This window comes from Theropithecus gelada, chromosome 2 (assembly GCF_003255815.1).
Source record: "Theropithecus gelada isolate Dixy chromosome 2, Tgel_1.0, whole genome shotgun sequence".
Taxonomy (NCBI): Eukaryota; Metazoa; Chordata; class Mammalia; order Primates; family Cercopithecidae; genus Theropithecus; species Theropithecus gelada.
Genome location: NC_037669.1, coordinates 107144730 through 107172510, shown reverse-complemented (window position 1 = coordinate 107172510; position 27781 = coordinate 107144730). Strand labels below are relative to the sequence as shown.

The 27781-nt window shown below is 41.7% G+C and overlaps 1 protein-coding gene across 2 annotated transcripts in view; it reads right to left on the bottom strand.

Annotated features, from left to right (window-relative positions):
• Window positions 1–27781, bottom strand: part of MCF2L2 (MCF.2 cell line derived transforming sequence-like 2) — a 251075-nt gene that overhangs the window by 195152 nt on the left and 28142 nt on the right. For both annotated transcript variants that reach the window (XM_025377532.1, XM_025377531.1), the window contains exons 2-3: window positions 16125–16208; window positions 5239–5353 (exon numbers count right to left, since the gene is read on the bottom strand). In XM_025377532.1, the coding sequence (XP_025233317.1) occupies window positions 5239–5353; window positions 16125–16200 (191 nt within the window). In that variant the 5' untranslated portion in view covers window positions 16201–16208. The remainder of the gene's footprint in view (window positions 1–5238; window positions 5354–16124; window positions 16209–27781) is intronic.

Genomic DNA, 27781 nt, shown 5'->3' with positions numbered 1-27781 from the left:
TCACGAAGAAATTCCAGGGTCACAGAAGCTCAAGAAATTGAATCTTTTTATATATTGCTTTTAAGGAAAGAAATACAGAACCATGATAGCAAAAGTAAAGGACGTGGGAACAGCCCTCCCTCCGACTTTCAACTTCTGCACATTCACTACCACCTCACTTTATCTGAAAGCTAAGTCTGATTCCAGGTTCTCTTCTTCACGCCCCTCAAATGTCTGTTCTGTCTCACCACAGCTTCTCCCTGTCCACTCCTAGTACAGCACTTTCACCCCTGGCTGCAATGGGGATCACCAGTGAGATGAGATACCACTGAAACCCAGGTTTCACTCCCAGAAATCCTGATTTAATTCATCTGAATTATGGTCTGGACATCGTGAATTAAAATCTCCCTGGGCAATCCTAAAATGCAGTTGAGGTTGAGAACCATTGTCTTAGCATGGCTTTGATAAGAAAAAGTTTTAAAATAAATCGTGATGAGACCATCAAAACCAAAATGAGGCCTGAATTCCACACATCCAACTCCACACAACCAGACTTAGAGTAATAGGATACAATTGTAAGGCTCCTAAAACCAAGCGTCTTCCATAGCTTCTCCCTCTTCCTCCTTCCCAACCTCCACCAGTCCCCAAGGCCTGTCTTCTTGTCCATCCCTTCCTATCCAGTTCTCAGGCCATCATCCCTCTTCATTTTGCACCTGTCTTAATGTAGAAGCCCCTAACTGGTGTCCCTGCCTCCTTTTCCTGCTCCCTCCAATCCATCCTGCACACCATCACCAGATAAATCTGCTCCTCACTCTCTTCCTCCAACCCTCTTGCAGGAAAATGGCCTCTTCCTACTCACTGTGCCTCAACTCCTTCACTTGGGGTTAAAGGCCTTGCCCAATCTGTTTCCAACTCTTTCCAGCCCTCGTTTCTCAACACCATCTGAAAAGCAGCCTCACTCTCTTCTGGTCAAACTGGATGCTCTGTAATTCCCCAAAGACACTCTGTTGAAAACTTCAGACCCTGCATTAGATAGAAATAGGAGCCAGATTGGCCAGGCGCAGTGGCTCATGCCTGTAATCCCAGCACTTTGGGAGGCTGAGGCGGATGGATCACGAGGTCAAGAGATTGAGACCATCCTGGCCAACATGGTGAAACTCTGTCTCTCCTAAAAATATAAAAATTAGCTGGGTGTGGTGGCACGTGTCTGTAATCCTGCTACTTGGGAGGATGAGGTAGGAGAATCACTTCAACCCGGGAGGCGGAGGTTGCAGTGAGCTGAGATCGTGCCACTGCACTCTAGTCTGGGCAACAAGAGGGAAACTCCATCTCAAAAAAAAAAAAGAAAGAAAGAAACATAAGCCAGGTCATTTGCCACAGACCACCTAGCTAGTGAGCAATAGGATCTGGATTTCAATCCAGGTTTGGGCTGTGTTCAAAGCTCTTCAACACTATCCTATTCTCTCTCTGGAATGCTCCCTTCTATATCTATCTGTAGAAACTGTACCATCCCTTCAAGGACATTTTGTTAGGAAGGCAGGAACCGAGGACAGCAAAGGTGACACAGTTTTAAGTTCAGCTCTGTCTTGAGACTAACAAAGCACATTCCTTGCCAACCATGACCCATGGTCATAAGATGTTTATGGTTGAGAAAACAGCCTAAGGATACTACAACAACAGAAAGTCCAGATGTCCCAATACCATAACAACAAATGTTTTCAAAAAATTATAGTTATGCTTTGATGTTCTCACACACTAAAATGTCAAGGTTAGTTTTCTTTAAATCAATAGAATAATAAGTTTTGTCACACTGTCTGCTCATCCGCACATAGGCACAGCTTAGTTTAATCTTTATATAGACAAGACCCCAATATAAGAAAAACTTAAAGTCAATGCGTTCCTCCTATTGCTTTCTGAGGGCGCCCTACTCTGTAACAGAGTAGTTTCTAATAAGCTTGCTTGTTTCACTGCATTTTGTGACTCACCTTGACTTCTTTCCCACATAAGGTCCAAGAACCTTCTCTTAGGGGTCTGGATTGAAACGCCCTTTTCTCCTAAAGTTTTCCCTTTTTTTCTTGTCGAAGTGACTTTCTGTCTTCTGAGCTCCTGTAACACTTTATTTACACATTTCACAAAATATATTGATAACAGAGTCATGTGATGAGTTTCCTATGGTCTACGACATTGTCTTGAGGTTTTTCAGCCCTTTACAGCATGGTACACAGCACCCTACATGCTGTGGGCTCTCACAGAGGTCTGCTGAAGAATGAGTTACTGTGGGAAGCCTTTCTGTACCTGCCCAACCCTCTCACAACGCGAGATCCTAATTAATTTCAGGCACAAAGATAACACTTCCCAACCCCAAGTATCCTGCCATTTTCCTATTGTAGCATATCAATTCTTTTTTTATTCCATCCACGAGCCCTCTGCCACCTGTCTATAAAACATTTTGCAATTGGGAAGGACTCTGGTACTGGATAACTATGTAACATATAAAAAGATGCAAATCATGACAAATAGGAATCACAAAATGAACAAGGGTGGTTACATTCTTTGAAATCCAAAATGGAAATTAGACATAGGTCCAGGTCAAGTTGCCCTTTCAGGCCTTCTCACCCTTTGTCTCCATTTTTTGTGGAAAGGAACAAGGGGAGGGGCAGCAAGCAGTGCGAGCAAAAGCGGAAGAAGAAAGGGGAATAACTGGCCAGACAGCCACTCTTTCCCGAAAGACAAACAGCATTCTAGGAAAGGAAAATATTCCCTAGGTCACAAGCAATTGTACAAGGAGCCTACAGCAGAACAAGGAAATCCAAAACAGTAGCCCCTGTTTGATCTTCTCATCTCCATCTGTGAGATAGGGATGATAACCCTGCCTGCTTCTCACCACACAGTCCAGGGGCACTCCCTAAGCAGTCTTCAGCATGATTTGGAAAAGGCTGCAAATGCAAGATGAAAATCCTCCATTTAACTTAGCATTTGACTGTATCCCTGGGGATTAAGTAAAATTAGACATTGAACTTAAAACAAATATAAGGAGAATGGGGACAGGGGACACTCCTCCTACTGTCTACCTCCCTGTTCACCCTCTTCCCTGCCGCTCCGACGGAAGAAGAAGTTGCTAAACTGACGGTATGTTGTCCTGAAATGCCACTGGGCCAAAGACAGAGTTCAAGTTCAACTTCTTAAAACCCAAGTTGATAACAGCTGGGGTTCCCCTCTCTATCAGGGTCCCCCTTCTCACTATAGGAATGGAAAAACTTCACCTTTATTGTTTTAGGGTCCTGGCTGGGTCCAAGAGTTAAATCAACAAAACATAGATTAACATGAGAAAAGCATAGAAATTTATTCATAAGTGTTTTACATGGCACAGCAGCACTCATAAAGAAATGAAGACCAAAGAATCAGTCAGAGTCAGTTACTTATATATTGGATTGAATAAAGAATAGTAAACTGTGAAAATGTGACAAATTATGTGGGGAAGCTTAAAAAATAAGAGTTTCTAACAAGGTCTGTGCAATATTCTCTAAGTTACCTTTCCTTCTAGTCCCTAGAGAGTGTCTTTCACATAGGAATTCCATCTTCTTCTCTTAAGAAACAGCACAAAAGTCGAAGTGATCTTCTTGTACCTGCTGTTTTTCAAGTGCTTTTAACTTAAATAGTCAATATGCCAGAATGGCATTTTTTAAATTTTACTTTAAGTTCTGGGATACGTGTACAGAACGTGCAGGTTTGTTACATAGGTATACATGTGCCGTGGTGGTTTGGAGCACCTATCAACCCATCATCTAGGTTTTAAGCCCTGCATGCATTAGGTATTTGTCCTAATATTCTCCCTCCCCTCACCCCCGACCCGCCAACAGGCCCCGGTGCCTGATGTTCCCCTCCTTGTGTCCATGTGTTCTCATTGTTCAACTCCTACTTCTGAGTGAGTACATACGGTGTTTGGTTTTCTGTTCCTGTGTTTGTTTGCTGAGGATGATGGCTTCCAGCTTCATCCATGTCCCTGCAAAGGACACGAACTCATTCTTTTTTATGGCGCATAGTACAGAATAGCATATTTTAACCCCTTCATCACCCCACAACAAATACCATCTGGAATGAATCATTATCAAAACTGAAAACTCTACCAACATTAGTTCTGAGAACCAACCATACACTGGGCACTGGACTAGGGCTGCAGATTTTGAAAAAGAAAGAGAAGCAAAGCAAAGCATTTGCCCCTACTCTTAAGAAGTTCACAGTCTACTGGAAGAGGCAGAAATAATTTCCATAGACAAGTAATTTCCATAGGCAAAGGTAAACCCTGGGGTTCTGTGGAAATTTAAAAGATTCTGTGAAAACAGAACTGGGGTGAGGGAAGGTTTCATCAAAGGGATGAGGTCAGAGTTGAGGGCTGATGAATGAGTAAGAGTCAGGCCTAAAAGAGAGGCAGAGGTGTCCCGCAGAGAAACACCTGAGCAAAGCCGTGAGACAGGTGTGGTGTGTTTCCCTCACAGCAACAAAGGATTTCCCACATCCTTATATCTGCATTAATAAATGGCATATGACCGAGGCAGGGAGGAGGAAAGGGGGAAATCAGTGAAATATATTTAAGTACTAACTTTGAAGAAATGCATTCAAAATAAATCCACAACTTTCTCTGAAGAAATAAGATGGGTAAAAGAAAAAACTAAAGAAAAAGGTGTAAAAGAAAAAACATCCGCCGGGCGCGGTGGCTCAAGCCTGTAATCCCAGCACTTTGGGAGGCCGAGGCAGGGGGATCATTTGAGGTCAGGGGTTCGAGACCAGCCTGGCCAACATGGTGACACCCCTCTCTGCTAAAAAAAAAAAAAAAAAGATTAGCTGGAAATTGCTTGAACCCAGGAGGCGAAGGTTGTAGTGAGCCAAGATCGTGCCACTGCACTCCAGCCTGGGCAACAAAGCAAGACTCCATCTCAAAAATAAAAAATAAAAATAAAGTAATAGCCTAAGGAACAAAGGCAACACAGCTGCTCAATCAGTTTTCCATCCACTCGACACTGTTTACTCTGTCCCTCCGGTGTGCAAACAGAGTCAAAACTGAGACTTGTTTGTCATTGTTTTCCAGTCCCTGTCCACATTCCTTGTTCGTGACTGATGGGTGACAGAAGCCAGCTGGGTTATTATGCATACCAGGGTAAACTGTGCTCATGGAAGTCTATGTCTCAACCCAGCCCTGCCACATGGGAAGGGTGGAATAAAGCCAGTGCCTAAGGCGGCAGGAGACTGTACTCAGCTCACCTGGGGATGCTAGTCAGGTAGGTCATGACATTCAGGAAGTCTTCATCTGGGATGTGTTTGAACCCCGAAAACTCTGGGAACGTGATGATGGGGGCGCCATCCTCCCCTCGGCCTCCTGTAACAAAAACAGGTGGTCAAGATGTTAGCAAAATGCTGTCATGTCGCGCCTCTGCAGGAAAGTTGGGTGAAAGAATATCAGTCACCTCTTTTCCTATCTATATTATCTCAGACTAGAATTTGGGAGAAGTTAACACAGTTATTTTGAGCAAGTCTCTCTTCTCATTCATGCTGGCTCCATGGCATTGTAAGAACTCAATTTTTGAATCCTTTGAAGAGAGTTACTGTGTAAAAGGTAATACTGATTTAATTATTCAGCATAGGTAGAATAGTAAATAATGCCAACACAAATATGTAATATTGCTCTTCATTTTTGTAGTCAGTAAATGTCAAAAGTAATATTGCGTGCTGGTTAAGAGAGTTAACGCTAAAATCAGACAGCCTGGTTCAAATCTGCTTTGCCACATTGTTGCTATATGATTTTGGCCAAGATACTTAATGTGTTTCTTTCATATTTTTATATATATCTATGTATATACATAGATATATATGTCCCATCATTTTATTATATAGGAATAATGTTTGTACCTACGTGGTAAGGTATTGTGAGAATTAAGTGACAGCACAAAGGAGAAGCACCTTAGCAGGGTGCTTATTATATAAAACTGCTCAAAAAATGGTGACCATTATTATAATTATTATTATTACAAGGAAGCAATAATCAGCTTCCCTTCAAGAATTTATAAATAGCAATTTAAGATATCCCTGTGAAAGTAAAAATATGAAAATTAACATTTAATTCAGAGCAGAGACCACCAAATTCAATAGAGTCTATTTCCCAGTCCCCTTGCAGCTACATGGAGCCATTTGACTAAGTTCTAGCCCCACAATCCCCAAACTGTGTCACAGGTACCCAGGGAACCACAGTAAACTCATAGGAGCGCTGTGACTATTTTAAATTTTTGAGGGAAACCCAGTGATAGTTGACATCTGTTGGACACCATATGTACTACTACTAGCTAGAGGTAACTCCCAATTTCTTTTTTCTTTTTTTGAGACAGAGTCTCGTGCTGTCGCCCAGGCTTGAGTGCAGTGATGCAATCTCGGCTCACTGCAACCTCTGACTCACAGGTTCAAGCGATTCTCCTGCCTCAGCCTCCTGAGTAGCTGGGATTACAGGCATGCACCACCACACCCAGCTAATTTTTGTATTTTTAGTAGGGGCAGGGTTTCACCATGTTGGCCAGGCTGGTGTTGAACTCCCGACTTTAGGTGATCCACCCGCCTCGGCCTCCCAAAGTGCTGGAATTACAGGCATGAGCCACCACGCCCGGCCCCAGTAGTTCCCAATTTCAACATCAAATTGCATTATATTCTTGTAGATGGTGTTGCATCTTAAAAAGCTGGGGGTTTGGTACTTGCTGGAATAAAAAGCAAAAACAGTATGAAAATCAATGTGGAACAAGACATAAAGGTGGTGATATCTAGTTTGATTGCAAGGTTTAAGATAGTTGTAGTTATTTAAGAAGAAAATTGAGAGAAAAAATAATATTTTAATTTATATGTATTATTTTTTCAAACAGCTACTAAGTTGTTAGGACATAGATACATATTAAGTTGTTTGAAATGCTAGTTATTGCTTTTGGCCTGGGGGGGCCATGAAAGAAAGACCGAGATACTAAGGCGCAGAGAATTGAGAGGGTTTGGGAACCTCTGCCCTAGCCAGTGGCATAGGAGCTTAAGTTGCATGCACCTTCCAAGTGATGTCCTTGAAGAGAAACCACTTGAAGAGGAATCATGGCTCTCAAGGCAAGGCCAACTACAAATGACTGAATGTATTTAACATATCTGAGAAAGACATATCAGTGTGGGGTGTGATTAGTGGGGACTGTGTGGTTAATGAGGATGTGTGGTCAACAAAGAAACTACAGAAGAGGAGGACTCAGAGGAGCGAAGGCGGGCGGTGTACAGCTAAGGAGAGAGGGCCAGCCCACCCTGAGAGTCCAATCCATGTTACCAGTCTATCTGATGACACCACTGTAAGATCATTCGGCCAACTCTCTGGTGCTGACTCCAAGCCTGATAAGAATCTTCTGTTTATAATCTCATTTTCCACATAAATTTGTTTCAAGAAAAGGAATGTGTTATTGAGCAAACATAAGTATATTACGTAAACAGTAAGTTAGTGCTGTGGTTTTTCTGCACAAGTCTCTTGTGGGTGTTGTTAATATGGGTCTTAGGTGCTCAGAAACCAATTGCTGTGGAATGAAACCATGTGAGATTTGTCTGGATGGTCAGTCATCCGTCCCCAAGAGGTACCTCTTTATTAATCCTATATGTTTACTCTAAATTTCCAAAAATGAAATCTACAGATTAGATGTTTACCAAGAGAAGTATGTTAAACTACATCATTACAGTGACTGATAAGGATATTAACAGCTTTCATCTAATAATATTCTTCCTCTTTGCAGTTTCACAACTATGGGAAGTTTCAGAGAAATGTGCATTCAGAGAATTTGTGTCTTTAAAAAGCTAAATTTAGATGCATTATAACACTGTAGTAATTGCATAATCAACATTTGCTGAGGGAATGGCTAAAACATTTCAAGGAACTGAAACACGCTAAAGTATTCACTAGAATGTGATTATGCCATTTAATTTTACCTTTTATTTTTTATTATTATTATTAGATGGAATCTTGCTCTGTCGCCCAGGCTAGACTGCAGTGGTGCAATCTCCACTCACTGCAACCTCCACCTCCCAGGTTCAAGCAATTCTCGTGCCTTAGCCTACCGAGTAGCTAGGATTACAGGCACACGCCACCACGCCCGGCTAATTTTTGTATTTTTAGTAGAGACGGGGTTTCACCATGTTGGCCAGGCTGGTCTCGAACTGCTGACCTCAAATGATCCATCTGCCTCGGCCTCCCAAAGTGCTGGGATTACAGGCATGAGCCACTGCACCTGGTCAATTTTACCTTTTTATAGTTGACTGTATTAAAGTTAACCCCACCTAAATGAAAAACGGCGACATTTTCTTCTATCTTGGTTACTACCAATACTGAACAGCAGAGAGGCCCTAAGGTTAACTGTGGACACCCACCTACTGTTGAAAATTAGTCTTAAGAGGCAGAAGCATCAAGGAAACACAGCTAGACTTACCACCACGGGGCAACCCACAACATGGCATCTAGTGCCACCTTCTGAGGAAACGCGGTAATGCAATAGGAAGAAAGTGATCATTCCGAAGTCCCATTCAAGGAATACAAAAAACCCCGAATTGGCCGGGCGCGGTGGCTCAAGCCTGTAATCCCAGCACTTTGGGAGGCCGAGACGGGCGGATCACGAGGTCAGGAGATCGAGACCATCCTGGCTAACACGGTGAAACCCCCGTCTCTACTAAAAAGTACAAAAAACTAGCCGGGCGAGGTGGCGAGCGCCTGTAGTCCCAGCTACTTGGGAGGCTGAGCCAGGAGAATGGCGTAAACCCGGGAGCGGAGCTTGCAGTGAGCAGAGATCCGGCCACCGCACTCTAGCCTGGGTGACAGAGCGAGACTCCGTCTCAAAAAAAAAAATAAATAAAAATAAAAAACAAAAAAAAAAACACCCCGAATTATTTGGTACTAAGTAAAATGATAACCTAAACTACTCTTCCTACTATGATTTTGTACCTTTTCATTAAGTGAAAAACATCTAGTTTTATTGCAGAAAACATTAAGCGCTTGGGGAACATAAGGGGATTGCTGAAAGGGCCCTGGGGATAGTTGGCAAGAAGGCTTCATACAGAGGTGAATTGAGAATACGGGAAATCCTATAGGAAGATGGCAAAGATCAATGATGGGGAAGGGTGCAAAGCATCTTCCTACTGCTCTTTGCCTTCCAATATCTATTTTCCCTTTCTCCTCCACACAAGGTTTTCACTGGGGAAATGGCAGAACCATTCCCTGGGAGGCACTTTGGAAATCTCAGGGCCTGGAATACTAAATGACCCATTCTCCGTAATAAAACAAAGAATTGCCCCACATGCTACATGACTTCCAAATGTCTTACTAGAGGCTTAAGTGAAAAATCCATTTAAAATGCTCTGAACCTAGCCTCTAACTCTGTTTTTACAAATACTCATAAAGAATTTTTATTTTATTTATTTATTTATTTATTTATTTTATTTTATTTTATTTATTTTTTTATTTTTTTATTTTTTTTGAGACGGAGTTTCACTCTTGTTGCCCAGGCTGGAGTGCAATGGCATGATCTCGGCTCACCACAACTTCCGCCTCTCGGGTTCAAGCGATTCTCCTGCCTCAGCCTCCCGAGTAGCTGGGATTACAAGCATGTGTCACCACGCCCAGCTAATTTTGTATTTTTAGTAGAGATAGAGTTTCTCCATGTTGGTCAGGCTGGTCTCTAACTCCCGACCTCAGGTGATCCCTCCACCTCAGCCTCCCAAAGTGCTGGGATTGATTACAGGCGTGAGCCACCACACCCGGCCAAGAATTTTTTTTCTTTTAATCTTAATAAAGTCACTGCAGGTATCTGATCACCCCATCACACCCCAGCATTTGCACCCATCACATTTATGGTGACTCCAAATTGAGGAGCAAGCATCTCTTTTATTATTCTCATGTAGCTAGACATGTATGTGGAAATACATGCTATTGAAAGATATGTTACTTTACTATAATTAGTTTCCTTTGATTTCTCCTTTACATTGCAGCTCCTTATATTTTATTTTTTAATTTTTAAAAATATGAGCATAGGTAGGGGCGGCTATTCACCTAAGTTTACCCTTCCTGGGCACACAGCTACACTACATTTCCCAGCTCCCATGCTGTTAAGTTTGTTCAAATGACTGTGACAAGTTCAAGTCAATGGAATGTGCTGTATGCTATCTCTGAGCTGAGAATTTTAAGAAGCACTATGCTCCTTCCATGTTCTGTTAGCCTGTCTGCTCCCCAGACACACATAAGAAGAAGGCTGCAATATGCATAACAACAGTAAGCACCAAAAACTCAAAGGAGCCTTCATTCCTGAACCTCCACATGGAGAAAAGTTGTCTGCTGACCAGGAACATACATGCAGAAGTGGTAAAAGAGTAAGAACTTGGGTGCTGACGAGTTGATGGGTGCAGCACGCCAACATGGCACAGGTATACATATGTAACAAACCTGCACGTTATCCACATGTACCCTAGAACTTAAAGTATAATAAAAAAAAAAAAAAAAGAGTAAGAACTTAATTTCTGTTATGTGTGTTTTGAAACAGCCTTCGCAAAATCATGACTGAGACAGTGAAAGAGATCTAACTTAATCCACTCCATCTTGCTTCTAACCTCCAAGCTGTCCTTGTTTATTCCTGGGCGTAGGCTGAACTAACTTTGGGAGAAATTTAGTTTATAGTTTAAACAAAGACGGTAACAGCCCTTTCCCAAAGCAGACCCCCTTCTTGCCTGGGGATTAGATTGCCTTTGTAGGACTAACATTAGCCACAAGATTAAAACTTACAGTTTAGGAGTCCTGCAGCTGGGGGCTACAAGGTTCTGACCCTCCCTGAACTGCTCCTAAGATCAGTGCTTGAGATATTTTGCAGACCCTGCACTTGATGGATCAGCTGGCACCACCCAGATCAATAAATTGGCTCATCTGATCTTGTGGCCCCCACCCAGGAACTGACTAAACACAAGAAGACAGGTCCAACTCCCTGTGATTTCATCTCTGGCCAATCAGCACTCCTGGCTCACTGGCTTTCCCCCACCCACCAAGTTATCCTTAAAAACTCTGCTCCCTGAATGCTCGGGGAGACTGATTTGAGTAATAACAAACCTCCAGTCTCCCACACAACCGGCTCTTTCTCTATTGCAATTCCCCTGGCTCTGTCTGGGCAGCAGGCAAGGTCAACTCCTTGGGTGGTTACAGTTGGAGCCCTATACACTTTGGAGTCTGTTTGTTGTAGTTGTTGAGCCCACCCTTGCAGATACAAGTTATAGTATGTATAAATTTCATGTTAGGATGGCAGAGGGCAATACAAATCTTTTGTTATAAAAAGGAGATATTCAGTCAAACATGACTGAGAACCTTCCCTCTCACCTGCACTACCGAATCCAACAGCCGCTAGACACATGTGACTATGAAGCACTTGAAATGTAACCAGTCCAAACTGAGATATGCTGTAAGTATATAATGCGAACTAGATTTCAAAGATTTAGAATAAAAAAGGTAAAATCTCAATAATGTTGAATATTGAGTACATGTGAAAATATTATTTCAGATATGGGTAATTTTAAAATATATTATTAAAATTCATTGTATCCATTTATTTTAACCTTTTAAATATGGTTACTATAAAATTTTAAAGTACACATGTGGGCCACACTGTATGTCTATTAAACAGTCCTGCTCTAGATATCACCCTTGGTTCTCACCGCCCAGGTTTCAAGTCACTAGCTCCATAGGTAAGTTAGGAGTTGGGGCTCTGATCTCTTCCTTGGTTTGACGTTCTCCATTGTTTCAGGTAGGAGTCCCCCACTCACCCCTGGGAGCCCTACCCACCACCAAACCTGGGCTTCATTGGTGTGTATGAGGGGAAACTGGGGACTCTACAAGCCTAAGAGTATTGAGCAGTTGATTTCTTCATCAATTACTTTCAAAAGGATTCAAGCTGCCACAAGACAGAGGCAGAGAAAGGGAGCAAAGAGGGAGAGAAAGTGAAAGAGAGAGATTCAGACACAGTAATTCCAAGTGGGAAACAACCATCAAGATAAAGCTAAAAGGACAATTCCTTATAATTAAAGGAAAGGAGCTGTGGCAAATGTTGATAAATGGCTAATTCACTCCCAATCCCCTTTTCCCTGACCACCATCTCCTGTGGCAGTTAGAAAGCTAAATGCTCGCCTTCTGAGATTCTCTTGCTGCCAGGGAATGGCTGTGTGACATAATTCTAGAATAAGACATAAGCAGAAGGCAGCCAAGAGTTTCTACAAACGGAACTGAAGAAGCCAGCATTTTCCTTCTCCTTCTTCCTGCTTTGGACACTGACCTGATGTCTGGAATTGCAGCAGCCACCTTGAATCAAGAGTTGACAAGTAAGAAGAAAACATCAAGAGAATCATAAAGATGTCAACCTTAATGTCATCGAGCCTCTGATCCAATACCAAGAGTTTCTATCTTCAGACCTCGTTATGCAGTTTAAAAAACAAACCAACAAGTCTCAGAGGTTAAGTTCCCTGGTAGTCAGATACCATGCTGAGCACTTTTCTTCTTACAGATGAAAAACCGAGGTTCGGAGCCACCTACTGGTTGTGTTGGAATGTGAACCCAGAATTGTCTGAGTCCAAAGCCCAGAATGTTTCCACCACACTAACCAGGTTATACTCTCGTTTCCTAGCTAAGCCCTGAATTTAGAAATATCCCAAGTTCACTGTGAACATGCAGGTGTCTTCCAATGTCAGAGCTCCCAGAGGCCCCAGCCCCGGTCAATATCCAATTCCCGCTGGTGGCCCTGCCCACAGGCTTCAAGGCTGCAAACCATTGGGCCACAAATCTGGGTCAGGCTTCATGTAATGAGCCTCTGCTCTTCTACCAGCCGTGGGAACACATGCACAGTTCAGCAGACTAGGCAGCTAGAGCTGCATTGAGGAAAAGGCTCTATCTTCTCCTTCACAGCTTTGCTGGTTGACAGGGCCTCTGGCTCCTTCCAGAGATCAATGAAATTGGTAGAAAATTTTGTAGGGAAAATATTTACCTTACTTGCCTGAATCAGGAAAAGGAAACTGCTGCGAGTTGGGGCTGAGACTGCAGCTCTTAGGCTACCACAGCCATGGGAAAAGACCTAATTAGAGAGATTTCTGTTTTACAACAACTGTACTGGCCCCCACAACAGCCTCCTTGCTGACACCTGCTGTTTCTGCCAGAAAAAGAGAGATGGTTAAAGATGAAAAGCAGGCCTCTGATTCCAAACAAAGTGCTGACTCAGAGAGACCCACGGCTGCCGCTATTCCTGCAGGCTTGCAAGGCTGTAATTACTATCACAGCGAATCCATGCTTCTCCTTCATAAGAAAGGCAAATTTGGGCTGGACGTGCTGGCTCACGCCTGTAATCCCAGCACTTTGGGAGACTGAGATGGAAAGACTGTTTGAGCCCAGGAGTTCCAGACCAGCCTGGGCAACATGGCAAAACCCCATCTCTTCAAAAAATTTAAAAATTAGCTGGGCATGATGGTGTGTGCCAGTGCCTGCCTGTAGTCTCAGTTACTCAGGAGGCTGAGGTAGGAGGATCACTTGAGCCTGAGAGGTCCAAGGCTGCAGTGAGCCAAGACTGTGCCGCTGCACCCCAGCCTGGGCAATAAAGCGAGACCATGTCTCAAAAAAAAAAAAAAAAAAAAAGGAAAAGAGAAGAAAAAAGAAGACAAACTTAAATGACAAAAGAAACTCAGAAATGAAGGGTTATCTTTATTATGGTCAAAGTACCTTCCTAAAGCAGAAGTGTATTCTGTGCCCAGTGTGTGTTTCCACAGTTCTCTGTTCTACGTTAAGGAGTGACAATCCTCTCTATTCCTAATCAATGGTGGCATTGTATACCATAATTATGTGAGCATGACTTCAGTTCCTTATAAAAACTATCTTACTTGTAATAGAACCCCAAAATAAACATTTTATAGAACTATAAAAATGTATCAGCAAAAAAGAGAAACACTTATTTAGCACTATAAAAGATATCGGAAAAAAAGAGAAACACTTATTTAGCAGTTGCAATACTAAGCATTTTTCATACATTATGTCATTTAATCCTCAAAATTACTGGCTGGGTGCGGTGGCTCACGCCTGTAATCCCAGCGCTTTAAGAGGCTGAGACAGGTGGACCACCTGAGGTCAGGAATTCAAGACCGGCCTGGCCAACATAGTGAAACCCCATCTCTACAAAAACACAAAAATTAGCCAGGCATGATGGCGGGTCCCTATAATCCCAGCAACTCAGGAGGCTGAGGCAGGATAATCACTTGAACCTGGGAGGTGGAGGTTGCAGTGAGCTGAGATTGTCCTATTGCACTCCAGCCTGGATGACAGAGCAAGAGTACATTTCCAAAAAAAAAAAGTTACAATAATCCCATCATACAGATAAGGAAACTGAGGCTTAGAGAAGTAAGCTGCCCAAGGTGACGCTGCTAGTAAGTACAGAATCCAAATTCATATCTGGAGCTGTCTGATACCAGTTCATGTTTTTTCTATATTGCCTCTAAGTCATAAGAACAGAAAGAAATGCCTCAATAATACTCAAAGGAGATAAATTTGGATCATAAATGTATTAATTAATCAGTCACTAGACTGATTCCTGAGATGAGCCATTGCGTAATTATATAGGCCAGAATCATGCATTGAGGCCTTAGAGCTTTAGTCTGAGGCTCTAGGAATCTACCCGACCCCAGCCCACCCTGTCATCCATTCCAGACCTTGAGCTGCATGGTGGTCTTGGAGCCTTCTGTGGTAGGGCCACAGCAACAGCTTCCAGGAACCCAGAGGACAGACCCCATTCTGCCTTTTGTCTTGCGCAAGCCTAGACTCACAATGGGAAGCTATGAGCCTTCAGGAGGCTGGTTATGTCCTCCCACAGGGACCAATGGTGCCTAACTAGGCATTTGGGGAGCAGGGAGACCACGGGCCTCACAGAATAGACCACAGGGACTTGGATATTTTTGCACTGAGCACCTTTTATGTTCTAGTCTCTGATCTAAGTATTGGCAATACAGACAGAAAGAAGAAAAAGGAGGACCCTGTATTTATGGAGCTTTCAGTGACTATGTGAGCAGTGACTAATGTGGAGGAAAGACCAGAGAATTCCCCCAGAATGTCCTGGATTATGTAAGATGTTGCCACCCAGGAGGCAATGCTGGGGTTGGGAGAAGTATCCCAATAGTAACTGAGTTCGCATCTCCTTCAAATCAGTGGTATGAGGAGCCTGGAGCAGATTAAGTGTGATTTGGAGAAAAGAAAGAGATGGGACTTTTTTTTTTACATCCCATGTTGTAGAATAAAATTCACACCAACTACATATTCTCTCTGTGATGTAACTAAGATGGCTTTGTTGTTTTTTTCAGAAGAGATGTAAAAGTTGAAAATAGTAACTTGCCACTTTATCCCTCCATGTTATATACTAAGGACGTCTAATGTCACCACTTCATTCTCTAAGTTGGGTCTAACTACAATTTGGGGTTTGGCATCTACTTCTAGTTTTAGTAATTAAAGTCATGTCACCCTTAGCTAGGCGAATAAGAAAGAACAATATTCAAGTCATGACAGCCTTTCAGGGTTGTGTCTAGGCTCAAAAAATGCTAGACTTTTAGTCAGAACAGTTTCTCTTCATTCCCAATTAGATGCTTAATGGAAATCCCCTTAAATGAGCTAAGAATAGAAGACAGTTCTCCCAGAGAACAAATAACCTCAGCAACATTTGGGAACCCTTAGAACTTAGACCTTTTTAAGGAGGCATCTTGGAAGAACATCCAACAGGAACATTGGAAGAACATCATGGTGGCAGCTGATGTCAGTAGTTATCTCTTTTTCTTTCCTCAAAATCTTTTCAGCTCTGTTATTTACAACCACAAAGAAATGTGCTCCTTTGGGAAAGATCAGATTGCACTGAACAGCAAAGGTAATAATATATATGAGATCCCACCCTCTTCTGGCAGGATAGGCCTCAGCCTGTTCTAGTCCCGGGTGAGGCCTAAGGGGTGAGTAAGATTTGAGTATAATATTCCTCAAGGTTCAAGAGGTTGGGCCTTCCCATCAAGACCCCCCACCCCCATCAAAATCTGGAAATGCAAATGAATGTCCTCCTTACCTGAAAGAATGGCAAATTGTCTGTGAAGTTGTTCTATTATCTCCACCGCCATCAAGGGCCTGACTTCCTGCTGCATAATTTCATCTGCACAAATGAAATACAAAGGGGGTTAAATATGTGCAAATTACAAGAAGAAATTAAAAAGAAATAAAGGCAAGCTGTACTATTGGGAAATCTGGGACTTATCAAGAGATGGTTCTGGCACATCATTCCCTTGAGAACTTGATTCCTGAGATCCAGGGCTGTATCTGGGTTTGTGTGCTTTGGAGTTTATGCGTCTGAGCGGGGAACACATTTCTAGAGCCCCTACCAAGGCTTTGGGAGGGACCAATACAAGGAAAGAACCCTGAAGTTTAAGCTTCAGTAGCTTCACAGTAAACCTGCTGGATGATCTGATTACGAAAGCAGGTATTTGCCTACAACTTTGGGTCTGCAGAAGGACACTTTAAACACAAACAATATAAGTTACTAGAGCTCCTTTCAAAACAGGTCATAAAATCAATCTGGGATTCATGAGGGTTCTTTAATTTTTATTTTCCTCCCTACCTCACTTCCTTCCTCCCCACCTTATCTCCATTCCTTTTTTCCCCCTCCCAGAATACTTTAAGGGGCCTCTTCCTACTACTAAATGTATATAAGGAGGCACTTTTTCAGTTTTCTATTTAAAGATTCTCCTAACTGAATAATAAGTTATAGGTTTCCAATGCAAAAAATCCAATCCTTTCAAGCACAAATCTACAAAGGTCCTCTAACCCTAGAAAATGACTTATAAGCCTTGTGATTTGCCCTCATATCCATTTGGGGAAAGCGAATTAGAGAGAGGGGAGGACTGCCTGGAATCCTTCAACCTGGGCTGAAGAGAGGAAGGCATTTTCATGTTCTGTCTGCCTAAGATATTATCTTCATTTAACTATTTCCCGGGGAATCTTAAAGAATAAACTGGTAACTGGGTACTGAGGCCCAGGCAGGAGGACTGCTAGAGGCCAGAAGTTTGAGACCAGCCTGGTCAACAGAGTAAGATCTTATCTCCACAAAAAATTAAAAAATTAGCCAGACATGCTGGTGTATGCCTGTCATCCCAGCTACCTGGGAGGCTGAGGCAGGAGGATCTCTTGAGTCTAGGAGTTTGAGGCTGCTGTTAGCCATGACTGTGCCACTGCACTACAGCCTGGGCAACAGATGGAGACCCTGTCTCAAAACAAACAAAACAAAAAAACCAAACAACAATAAAAAATGAATGAACTGGTTATTGTTGCTACAGGAGTTAAACATCCGGTTAGATTAAGGCATGAACCCAATAACCTGTGCTCTGATGCTAGGTGGGAATTTCCTATGATTCAGTATGGGGAATTTCCTATTGGTTCAGTAACATTATGATATTCTAGTGTTGACCAATCAGAAGTTAATATTTGGGAAGGTCCTCCTTGAGCCTTGGTTTCTACTCTCAGCTTTTTGGTGTGGAGGTTAAAGGAGATAATATATATGGAGATGTACACAGAGGGTGCTGAGCAAATGCTAGTTATATCCATTGTTCTGAACAGACAGGTCTTTCCGAAATTTGCTTTCTGAAAGTCTCGTAAGGGGTGGGCCAAGTGCCAGCTTAAGCCCCAAGATCCCCTTCAGTGAATTCTCCCATTGTTTTGGATAAAGCGGATAAATCCAGACCAGGGCTTCTTAATCCCAATACCACTTCCACCCTGAATTCACTAAAAGTTCAAAGAACTCCTTCGTCACTGTTAATTCAGTGGGTGTAATAATGGCATGGTAGTCATATTTTATACAAAGGGGGGCCTTCTCTGTTAGAAACACAAATTGAAGCATTTAACAGTGAAATGATATGAAGTCTGAGATTTGCTTACAAATACTCCAGCCACTCCCCTTTGCCAAAAGTATGCATGGGGTGGAAGTGGGGGGTAGATGAAACATGATTGACAAAATGTAGATAATTGTTGAAGCTGGTTGATGGGTCCACAGGGGTTTGTTACATAATTCTCTTGCTACATTTCAAATTTTCTGTAATAAAATGTAAAACACAAGTAGACAACAACATAGAGAATTTCAGCAGAAACAGAAGTTATGTAATTAAAGAGTTTTTCAGAGTATAATCTCCCAGCAGTCTAGGAAAGTGGCATACTCAGAAATAGAGCTTCCTTATCATTTGTTCATACCTGGACATTTTTTTATTTTTATTTTTTTAAGATGTAGGATCTTGCTCTGTCACCCAGACTAGAGTGCAGTGGCATAATCATAGCTCACTGCAGACTTGACCTCCTGTGCTCAAGCAGTCCTCCTGCCTTGGGCTCCCAAAGTGCTAGAATCAGAGGCACAAGCCACCACGCCTGGCCAAGCAAGCATATTTAAGAGATGATGAACTCAGAGAAAAACAAATATCATAAGGTGTAATTTACTGTTCTTGTATGTTAATATTTGAGGTGAGCTTTAAATTAAACATTTTAAAGATGTAAGATCTGAAAGGGGAACAGACATTAGCGAAGTCAACCATCCCCACACCATCTCATTTTTCAAACAACAACATGGAGACCCAGAGAGTTCCTGAATTTGCCTGCAGTTATGCAACAAATAACTGTAGAGGCCGGATCACCTGACTCTAAGAGGGCCAACCTCAGCCACGCTTGATAGAATTCCCAGACCTTGGCTTGGCCTTGAGTTGCAAAGGCTTCTGCAACCCTGAAAGGCTGACTAGTGTCGTGGGAATCTGAGGTTTGCCCATCCCTCCATCCCCCGACAGAGACCTTTCTCACCAGCCTCCTGTGGCTATCAAATGAACAGGACTAAAATTCATAATTTGTTTTTCTAAGAATAGCAATGAGCTGCTTTGCTTTGAGTACAGGTTTTGCTGAGAGTGCTTGGTCTCCAGCCAGGAAGTGACATGGTTATCCCTGAAGTCTTCCTAGCAAAGGAGCCACATGACCCAACCTGGCCAGCTGCAACAGATCATGAGGCTTTCTTGGACTCATCCTCTGACTCATGATGGAGATGACTGCAGATACACCCAGTCTTCAGTTGCCTGACACTGTGGGCCTGTTGGAATAGGGCATGCTCTGTTCTGCCCCCAGTAGGCACACTTATGCTCTATACCAAAACAGATAGAAAGACCGCCCTGCGGCTGGCAGGCCCTGCCTCCCACTCCTGTATAGGTAGGTAGGGGAGAATTGTTTGGTTCTAAAAGAACACCTCCACTGCAATGGGAAAGGACCTGCTTCAGATTCAGACAGACTTGCATGCAAAGGCACTTTCTGCCACCTTCTAGATAGATGATCAGGGCAAGTACACTCTGAGTCTTAGTGTTCTCACCAGTAAAAGGGTTTTTCCTTCTCCCAGGAAAAGGTGAGCAGAACCGTGACCCACCAAGCCGCTGGTGCCTGTTACACATCTGCCCCGGCCTCACAGAAGTCTGTGGAGGCTTCCCGCTTGTTCTTTGCCATTTTTGGCTTGCTTAGATTAGGGAGAAACTTGTCTCTCTTTTTTTTTTTTTTTTTTTTTTTTTTTTGGGAGAGTTTTGCTTTTTTTGCCCAGGAGGGGGTACAATGGCGCAGTCTCGGCTCACTGCAACCTCCACCTCCCGGGTTCAAGCGATTCTCCTGCCTCAGCCTCCCGAGTAGCTGGGATTACAGGCATGCACCACCATGCCCAGCTAATTTTGTATTTTTAGTAGAGACAGGGTTTCTCCATGTTGGTCAGGCTGGTCTCCAACTTCCACCTCGGCCTCCCAAAGTGCTGGGATTACAGGTGTGAGCCATCATGCCTGGCAGAAACTTGCCTCTGTTACCCACATAAGGCAAAGGGAAGTGATAATTCAATTTCAACACAATTTCTATCCTGGGCAAACAAATACACTAGGGAAAAACTTGTCTCTTTTCTATCCTTGATATGTACACAGAAGTGTGACTCTATTTTACCCTGGCCCCACAATTCCAGAAATACAGATGGTATCAAAGGCCGCACACAGCCTCCAGACTCAGGCAATGAAATAATAGTCCAGCATGTCCCACGGGAATTCCACTGCAGCCAGCAAGTAATATCCCTGTGTTGCCCACTTCCCAGGCTGAGAGAGCAGCATGTGCTCTGGGGCCAGGACCTTTGCTAATGATTGGAGTCATCCTCCTTACAACAGAGGACAGGAAACAGGGCTGATGACATCTCAACACTGATTGCTGCAATGGATAAGGGATAAAGGGCAGTGAAACCCTTAGCCCCCCACTCTTGCTCTTCTGAAATTTCTGTCACACTGTGATTTAAAAGATTCAAGTATGCCCAGGAGGCGGAGTTTGTAGTGAGCCAAGATCGCGCCACTGCACTCCAGCCTGGGTGACAGAGCAAGACTCCGTCTCAAAAAAAAGAAAAAAAAAAAGATTCAAGTATGATCTGAGGGGGAAAAAAAAGAACTAAATAAATAAATACCTAGGTTAAGGGGGAAAAGGTATGGTCTGGAGCAGAGAACAGCTCCCCCAAGTTTGGCAGACCCTGTGACATTACTGTTTTGCCCAGAGAATCAAGGGGACAGAAGGAACAGAAGCGTCTGCCAGTTCATCAAACTAGATCCCAACAACTGAGTTTGCAACAATGCGTAACAAGCCACGAACCAGGATCTCTGCTCTCAGGCGCTGTGTAAAGACCGTACCTGTTAATAACATGAATAGGGCACCAGCTGTGAGCTCGACACTAACTTTGCATGTCACAGATTAACTAGTTGAATTCATTGCACAATGACAGAAAAGGGATGTGCCCTAACCCTCAAATGAACATCCTCCAGCCTGCCCCACCCTCCTACGTCCACAACTAGACTAGATTTGACCACTGAGGAAACTCTGGACCAGAGGCTCAGAGACAGCAGTTGCTGGGCTGGTACAAAAAGCCAGCCCATGAGGCATAATGCATTTCACCACTCTGTTTTATTGGCCAGGTCAGAAATAACACAGACATATTTCCTTCTTTTACTGGCTCCCGTGCTATAGGGATGCTTAACTTGCCCTATAATAGTGACTTTTGTCTTATCCATAACAAATAATGAAGTAAAGGCTTTTGAAAGCAGACAGAATAATTGTTTAGAAGGAAATTTAAAGATTTTAAAAATCAAGAACACTAGAACATGTCCAACTTCCTAGTCATCAACAAAGGAAATTTAAACAGCAATAGAATATCTCATTTCATCCATAAAATAATTGAGATTCTAATACACAATGCTGGGGTTATAATGGAAAATCAGTGCTTCTGCATAACCTCAGGGAGTGAAGCAGGTAGCATCCTTGTGAAAAGTAGTTTCTCAATCTTTTATCTGGTGATTCCTGAGCACTTATGTGGTTGATTCCATACCAGATACTTTATATATGTGACCTCATTTAATCCTCACAACAACTCTAAGGGTGATATTGAACTAGATTTGAAGTAGCTTGTCCAAGATCATGCAGATCCAGAACTTGAACCCAGCTCATTCTGACCTCCAAAGTCCAACATCTTAACCATTATAGTCATTAAAATCTCCATAATATTTTATGCACTCATCCTATATCTGAAAATATATCACGAGAACATAATAAAAACTTTATATGTAACAGTGTAGCCTGTAATATTTTTACCAGAGTGAAAAAATGGAAGCAATCATTATACAAGTATAAAGACCACATCCATCGAAAAATATTTAAGATACAATGTCAAGGACACAAAAATCCTACAAATGGTGAGATTATAGCCAGATTTTAAAAAAGAAAGAAAAAGCCAAGTGTGTGATATGTTTATGCACTTATGTGTGGGCGTATGAGAAAAGAATATATGAAACAGTTGTGTTAAAGTGATGGAATGATATGTGGTTACCCCTTTAGTTTACTTACAGAAAAATATGCACTGGTAGCCTTTATTTTTTATGCTATTGGTACTTTATTGAAGTATAATTTACATGCAATACAGTGCACAAAGCCTTAAGCATACAATTTGAGGAATTTTGACAAATATACACTGATGTAACCATCAAACAGATCAAGAAATGGAGTATTTGGCAGGGTGCAGTGGCTTATGCCTGTAATCCCAACACTTTGGGAGGCTGAGGTGGGAGGATCACCTGAGGTCAGGAGTTTGAGATCAGCCTGGCCAATATGGTGAAACTCCACTAAAAATACAAAAATTAGCCAGCATTGTGGCACGTGCGTGTAATCCCAGCTACTTAGGAGGCTGAGGCAGGAGAATCACTTGAACCTGGGAGGTGGAGGTTGCAGTGAGCTGTGATCATGCCACTGCACTCCAGCCTGGGCAACAGAGCAAGATGTCGTCTCAGAAAAAAAAAAAAGAAAGAAAAAAGAAATGGAATATTTCCCTCCCACCACCTCCAGAGAGTTCCTTGTGGCACCCCTGCCCAGACCCTCACTTTGGAGGGCTCAGCATCTCACACCCTACCCCCATGAACATACGTATTAAAGAACACTTGGCTGCCCCGGGCACTCATGGTCCAGTGCTCAGCGCTGGCAGGTGCACATAGCCCTGGAAATCTACTCTTTGAACGCTGCTCAGACCCAGGGAAATACTTCAGAGCTCTTGGTCTATGTCCTCAAAAGAAAATGCGACCGCATCCAAATGCTAGGGTGGTTTGTGGGTTGCGCCACTGCTGACATCAGGGACACACACTGCTTCAGAGTGCAGGGAGGATTTGAACTGCGGAAGTGCTTAGATAAGAGAAAAAACAAATGAATTAACTTGAGAAATCCTTCCTCTCTCATAGCATGATAATGTAGATTCTTTGGTAATTATATATCCAGTCCAATAGAACCAAGCATCAATGCTCTTACTTTTCTTTTTGTAATTCATCATGCAAATATAGTCAACGTTTGAACTTGTTAAACACAATTACATTTTACTTAGATCACATTGACTTTAGATCACTGTTCTCAACAGTTCAAAGTGAAAATCTCAGCTATACCAACACTGTTTTTGCTGACATGAAGACAAGAAAAAATATATTTTATGGAATAATGACTTATGGATTATGTATATATTTATTATTAATTCACATATCACTGGCCCATAATCAGTGAAACCTAGGGGTTGGAAACAGTATATGGACAAAACAATAATAATTATTATTACTGTATATTCAGTATACATACAATAATATGATATAGTATGATGAGATGAGAAAGGAGATTAGACAGAGAAACAGAAGGAGACAGAAACACAGAGAAAACCATGTGAAGATGGAGGCAGATATCAGAATGATGCAACCACAAGCCAAGAAATAGCCAGAGCCCCCAGAAGCCAGAAGAGACAAGAAACGGAATCATCCCCAGAGCTTCTAGAGAGTGGCCCTACCAGCACGTTGATGGTGGACTTGTGGCCTCTAGGACTGTGAAAAAAATTAATTTCTGTTGTTGTAAGCCATCAAGTTTTGTGGTCATTTGTTACAGCAGACACAGGAAACTAATATAATAGGCACAGACTGGAAACAGACAATTGATAGAAGAAATATAGCCAATAAATTTATATCAAAACATGTTTAACCACATGTCTTAGTCTGTTCTTGCTGCTATAACAAAATACTTCGACTGAGTAATTTACAAATGTAGAAATTTTATTTCTCACAGTTCTGGAGACTGGGAAATCTAAGGTCAAGGCACCAGCAGATTCAGTGTCTGGCAAGGACTTCCCTCTGCTTCCAAGATAGTGCATTCTTGCTGCATCCTCACATGGTGGAAGGGTAAAAGGGACGTATGCTGAGTCCTCACATGGCAGGAGAGATGGAAGAGGGAGGCAGCTGTCTGAAGCTTCTTTTATAAGGGCACTAATTCCATTCACAAAGGTAGATTCCTCATGACCTGTCCACCTCCCAGAGGCCCCACTTTCTAATACCGTCACCTTGGTGGTTAGGTTTCAACATATGAATTTTGGAGGGACACATACATTCAAACCATGGATAAAGAAATGTAAATTAAAACAAAACGAGATATTTTCTGCCTGATGGATTAGTGATTATCTTAACAATGAATAAGATTGGGTTGGTAAGAGCGTAGGCAGATTATCTATGGGTGAAAGTATAAATAGGTACAATCTTTCCATTGATTAATTTAAAAATAACTGTCAAAATATTAAATATGCAGCATTTTAGCCAAGAAATTCCATGTCTAGGGATTTCTAAGGTAATACTAATACGAGTACAAAATAAATGGGTTCAAAGATGTTTATTATAGCTTGTTCTTTTGTTGCAAATGACCATTAATAGAGGATTGGTTAAATAAATGATGATAAAGCCATATAACAGAATACAATGGAGGCATTAAATAAAATCAGATATATCTATGCTACTGACAGGAAAGGAGGTTTAAAATATATTAAGTTTTTTAAAAAGAAAGTGAGATACAGAACAGAATGTTGTTTATATTTTTATATATGTATGTATAGAGGTACTGCTTAAGTTGAATTGCAATGAGCTATTGAAGCAGAGATGGCTCGCTGCCCATTAGAATGTCACAGATCCTCTTCCATACGGTAGCTTTACCACTGAAAGGCAGTTGCCTAGCCAGGGCCTCAATCTCCCACCCACCCCTTTACCTTCAGTTATGGTCATGTGACTGAATGCCAATGGGAGGTAAGCAAAAATGATGTTTCACTTCTAAGCTGGGGTATTTAAAAAACAAGTTTGCTTTCGCCACTCTCTCTTCCCTCTCCCAGGCTGCAAGGTGACAACTCCAAGTATAGCAAATGGCAGACCCACAAGATAGAGGCAGCCAAGGTCCCTAAAACACTGAGAGAAAACAGCTCTCTGACAGAGGACAGTGTGTTGGAATCTATTAATCCATTGAAATTTGGGTGTTTGTTACAGCAGCTGGTGCTACTCTTAGAAGCATTCATTTTATAATATTAATATAATATACTTACAATAATATATATTATAAATATACTTTTTTCTTTAAAAAGAGAAAAAAGGGAGGGGGGACAGTCAGTGGAAAAGCAAACCTCCAGTTGCTAACCCTCCTTGACCCCCAAACAATTACATAAACTATGGGTCTTTATTAACGCATATTTCAATCAGCGTGTTATCTCTAGTTTCATTCCCCTAATCCCAAGGAATCAGTGTTACTTTAGTCTGAAAAGGCAGCTGACAGTATCTCATGAACATAATGCTGCAGTAATGTCAGAAAGGTCTTTCAGATACTCACAAAACTTACATTAACATACTCAACCTTTCATTGTTGTCTTGAGTCACAGAATAAAATGACTGACAGCTAAAGAATACAGGTGAACATTTCATAATCTTCTTTAGTAGGGAAAAAAATAAGGCATATATAATGCTGTGAGCTTAGGATTTGGCAATTCTTATTCTTCTTTCAAATTATTTCCTCTCCTCACTACTAACAGAGTTGGAAAGCCCTTGTAATAATTTAATTTTCATAAAATCAGAGCAATCATATACACTTCAATTCAAGTCTTGTAAGGATTTGTGTGCATGCATAGGTGAGCACACATGTTTAAATATGGAAAGCAAAACCTATTTAACAAGTTGTCCTTATCTAAGTAGCAAATATATCATAGCCATTGCCTTTGAGAATATAATTTATGCATTACATACTAAATATGTATATGGTATATAACTATGAATCATGTCTCAATCAGAAAGTATACTGCAACAATGATTATTTTTAAAGCACACTTCATTTAATAACTTCCCACTCTTGAAGAAACAGGTTCCAAGTATGAAGGGTAATGAGAGAGCCTAAGACATTTGCTTTAATCACCTTTTCTAGCCTGTGATCCAAAGGGAATAAATGTATTATAAACATGTTCAAGGCAAACAAACAAACAAACAAACAAAAGGTGGGAGCATACCACTAAGTGCATTTCTAAAAGAAGCAGTCTTAGAAACAAGTAGTTGCTTCAGCTTTGAGAATATCTGTCCTGCTGGCTTCCAAGTACACGGAAAGCACACTTAGAAATGATGTTTCTTCTCACCAGCCCACTGAAGGGAAGCGCTTTTCTTTTTCTACTCTGAGACCATCAGTCTGTTATCAGTTCATGCATCTAACATGAAGCCTTTCAGACTTAACATTTTTCTCCAGGAATATGAATTTCATAACCTGGATTCTTATTTTCACTTTCATTTCATAGAAGAAATATAGAAATATTGAAATGGTAAAGGTTCAGATCCTGAGATGGGATGTAGAGCATCTCCTGAACTCCTGAAGATCAGGTACAAGTACAATCTGACTCTCAAATGAAGGATATTCTTTGCTGCCATGAAGTGACCAAGATCCTACTTACTACCACTTGGAAAAAAAGCAAGATATGTTGGGAATTTTAAAAAATAGAAAATACAACCAAACAAAATTAAGTAAAACGTATTCCTTTAACCAAAATTAACCAGTTATCTCATTGTTATACAATACTCAGTGCATGTATATGTATGTGCAGACATATGTAGGCTTTCAAAACAAGCTCACACTTACACATTCCATATTACAACCTAATTTTTCAGAAAATTGTATCTTTTTATTACGAATCTACCTATGAACATATCAATAAATGACCATCTACAATATTGTAATAGCTAATTAATGCTTTTTAAAAAAGTCATTTTAGAAATTCTTCACAAAAAACTTGAGACAGTACTGCAAAATACGATTTTTTTAATGTAAAATTTCTTTCTTTTAAATCATTGTGCTGACAATGCGGAGAAATAAAACACATACATAAAACACATGCATCATTGCTTCCACACTACCTTTTTTTGCCACATATTCTAGCCTGATGCAACTTCCTACTAAACGGTGATAGGCCCTCATCTCTGCCTCTGTTATCCGCACCAAGGTGTAAGGTGAGTATCTAGGATCTTGCTGCTCACACTTCGTGCACCAGACCACCACTGGATTCCAGGAAACGGTGCCACCTCGCTCGCTCTCCATTTCTCTCTAGGCACTGCACTCACACAGAAATGTTCAATCCTTTCTCCCAGTTAATCTCCCTGAAGTTCACTCAAGGTCATTTCATGGCTGAGAGCTGATCCTTTTGATTGGTGAGTGCTCACAGGTTTACAGCCCCAGCAGATTATCAAACGTACTCATTTAGAAACAAAAGGAAAACTGGGGGATGACAGAGAGGGACATCCTAGCTTCAGTGAGAATCAGAATTTTTTTTTTAGAAGTATCACATCATCACATCATGAGACACAAATCAGGCCACCAGATATTTAAAATAAAATGATAAGGATAAACTTTTTAAAGGATGTTCTAAAAAAACAAACAAACAAACAAAACAAAACAAAAAACTTATTCCAGGCCACAATTCTACCCTCCTCTTCTAACCTCTCTAGGCTGCCAGTAATAAAATCCAGAGGCTTAACGCTGCAGCCAGTAAGATTCACTATCTGAGCAGGCACCTTAGATTGACATGGCAAACGGTAAAGGTTCAGATCCTGAGACAGGATGTACAGCGTCTCCTGGACTCCTCCTGAAGATCAGGTGCAAGTATAATCTGATTCTCAAACGAAGGATATTCTTTGCCTGTCATAATGTGATCAAGATTCTACTTACTACCACTTGGGGAAAAGCGAGTTCACCTTTCAAACTGTGCCATGCAGAGAGTATGATATACTGAGAGAGAGGCTGCCTTTCCTGATGCATTTTATTTTGGTTCTTCATGCTTAATGGTATTTATTAATA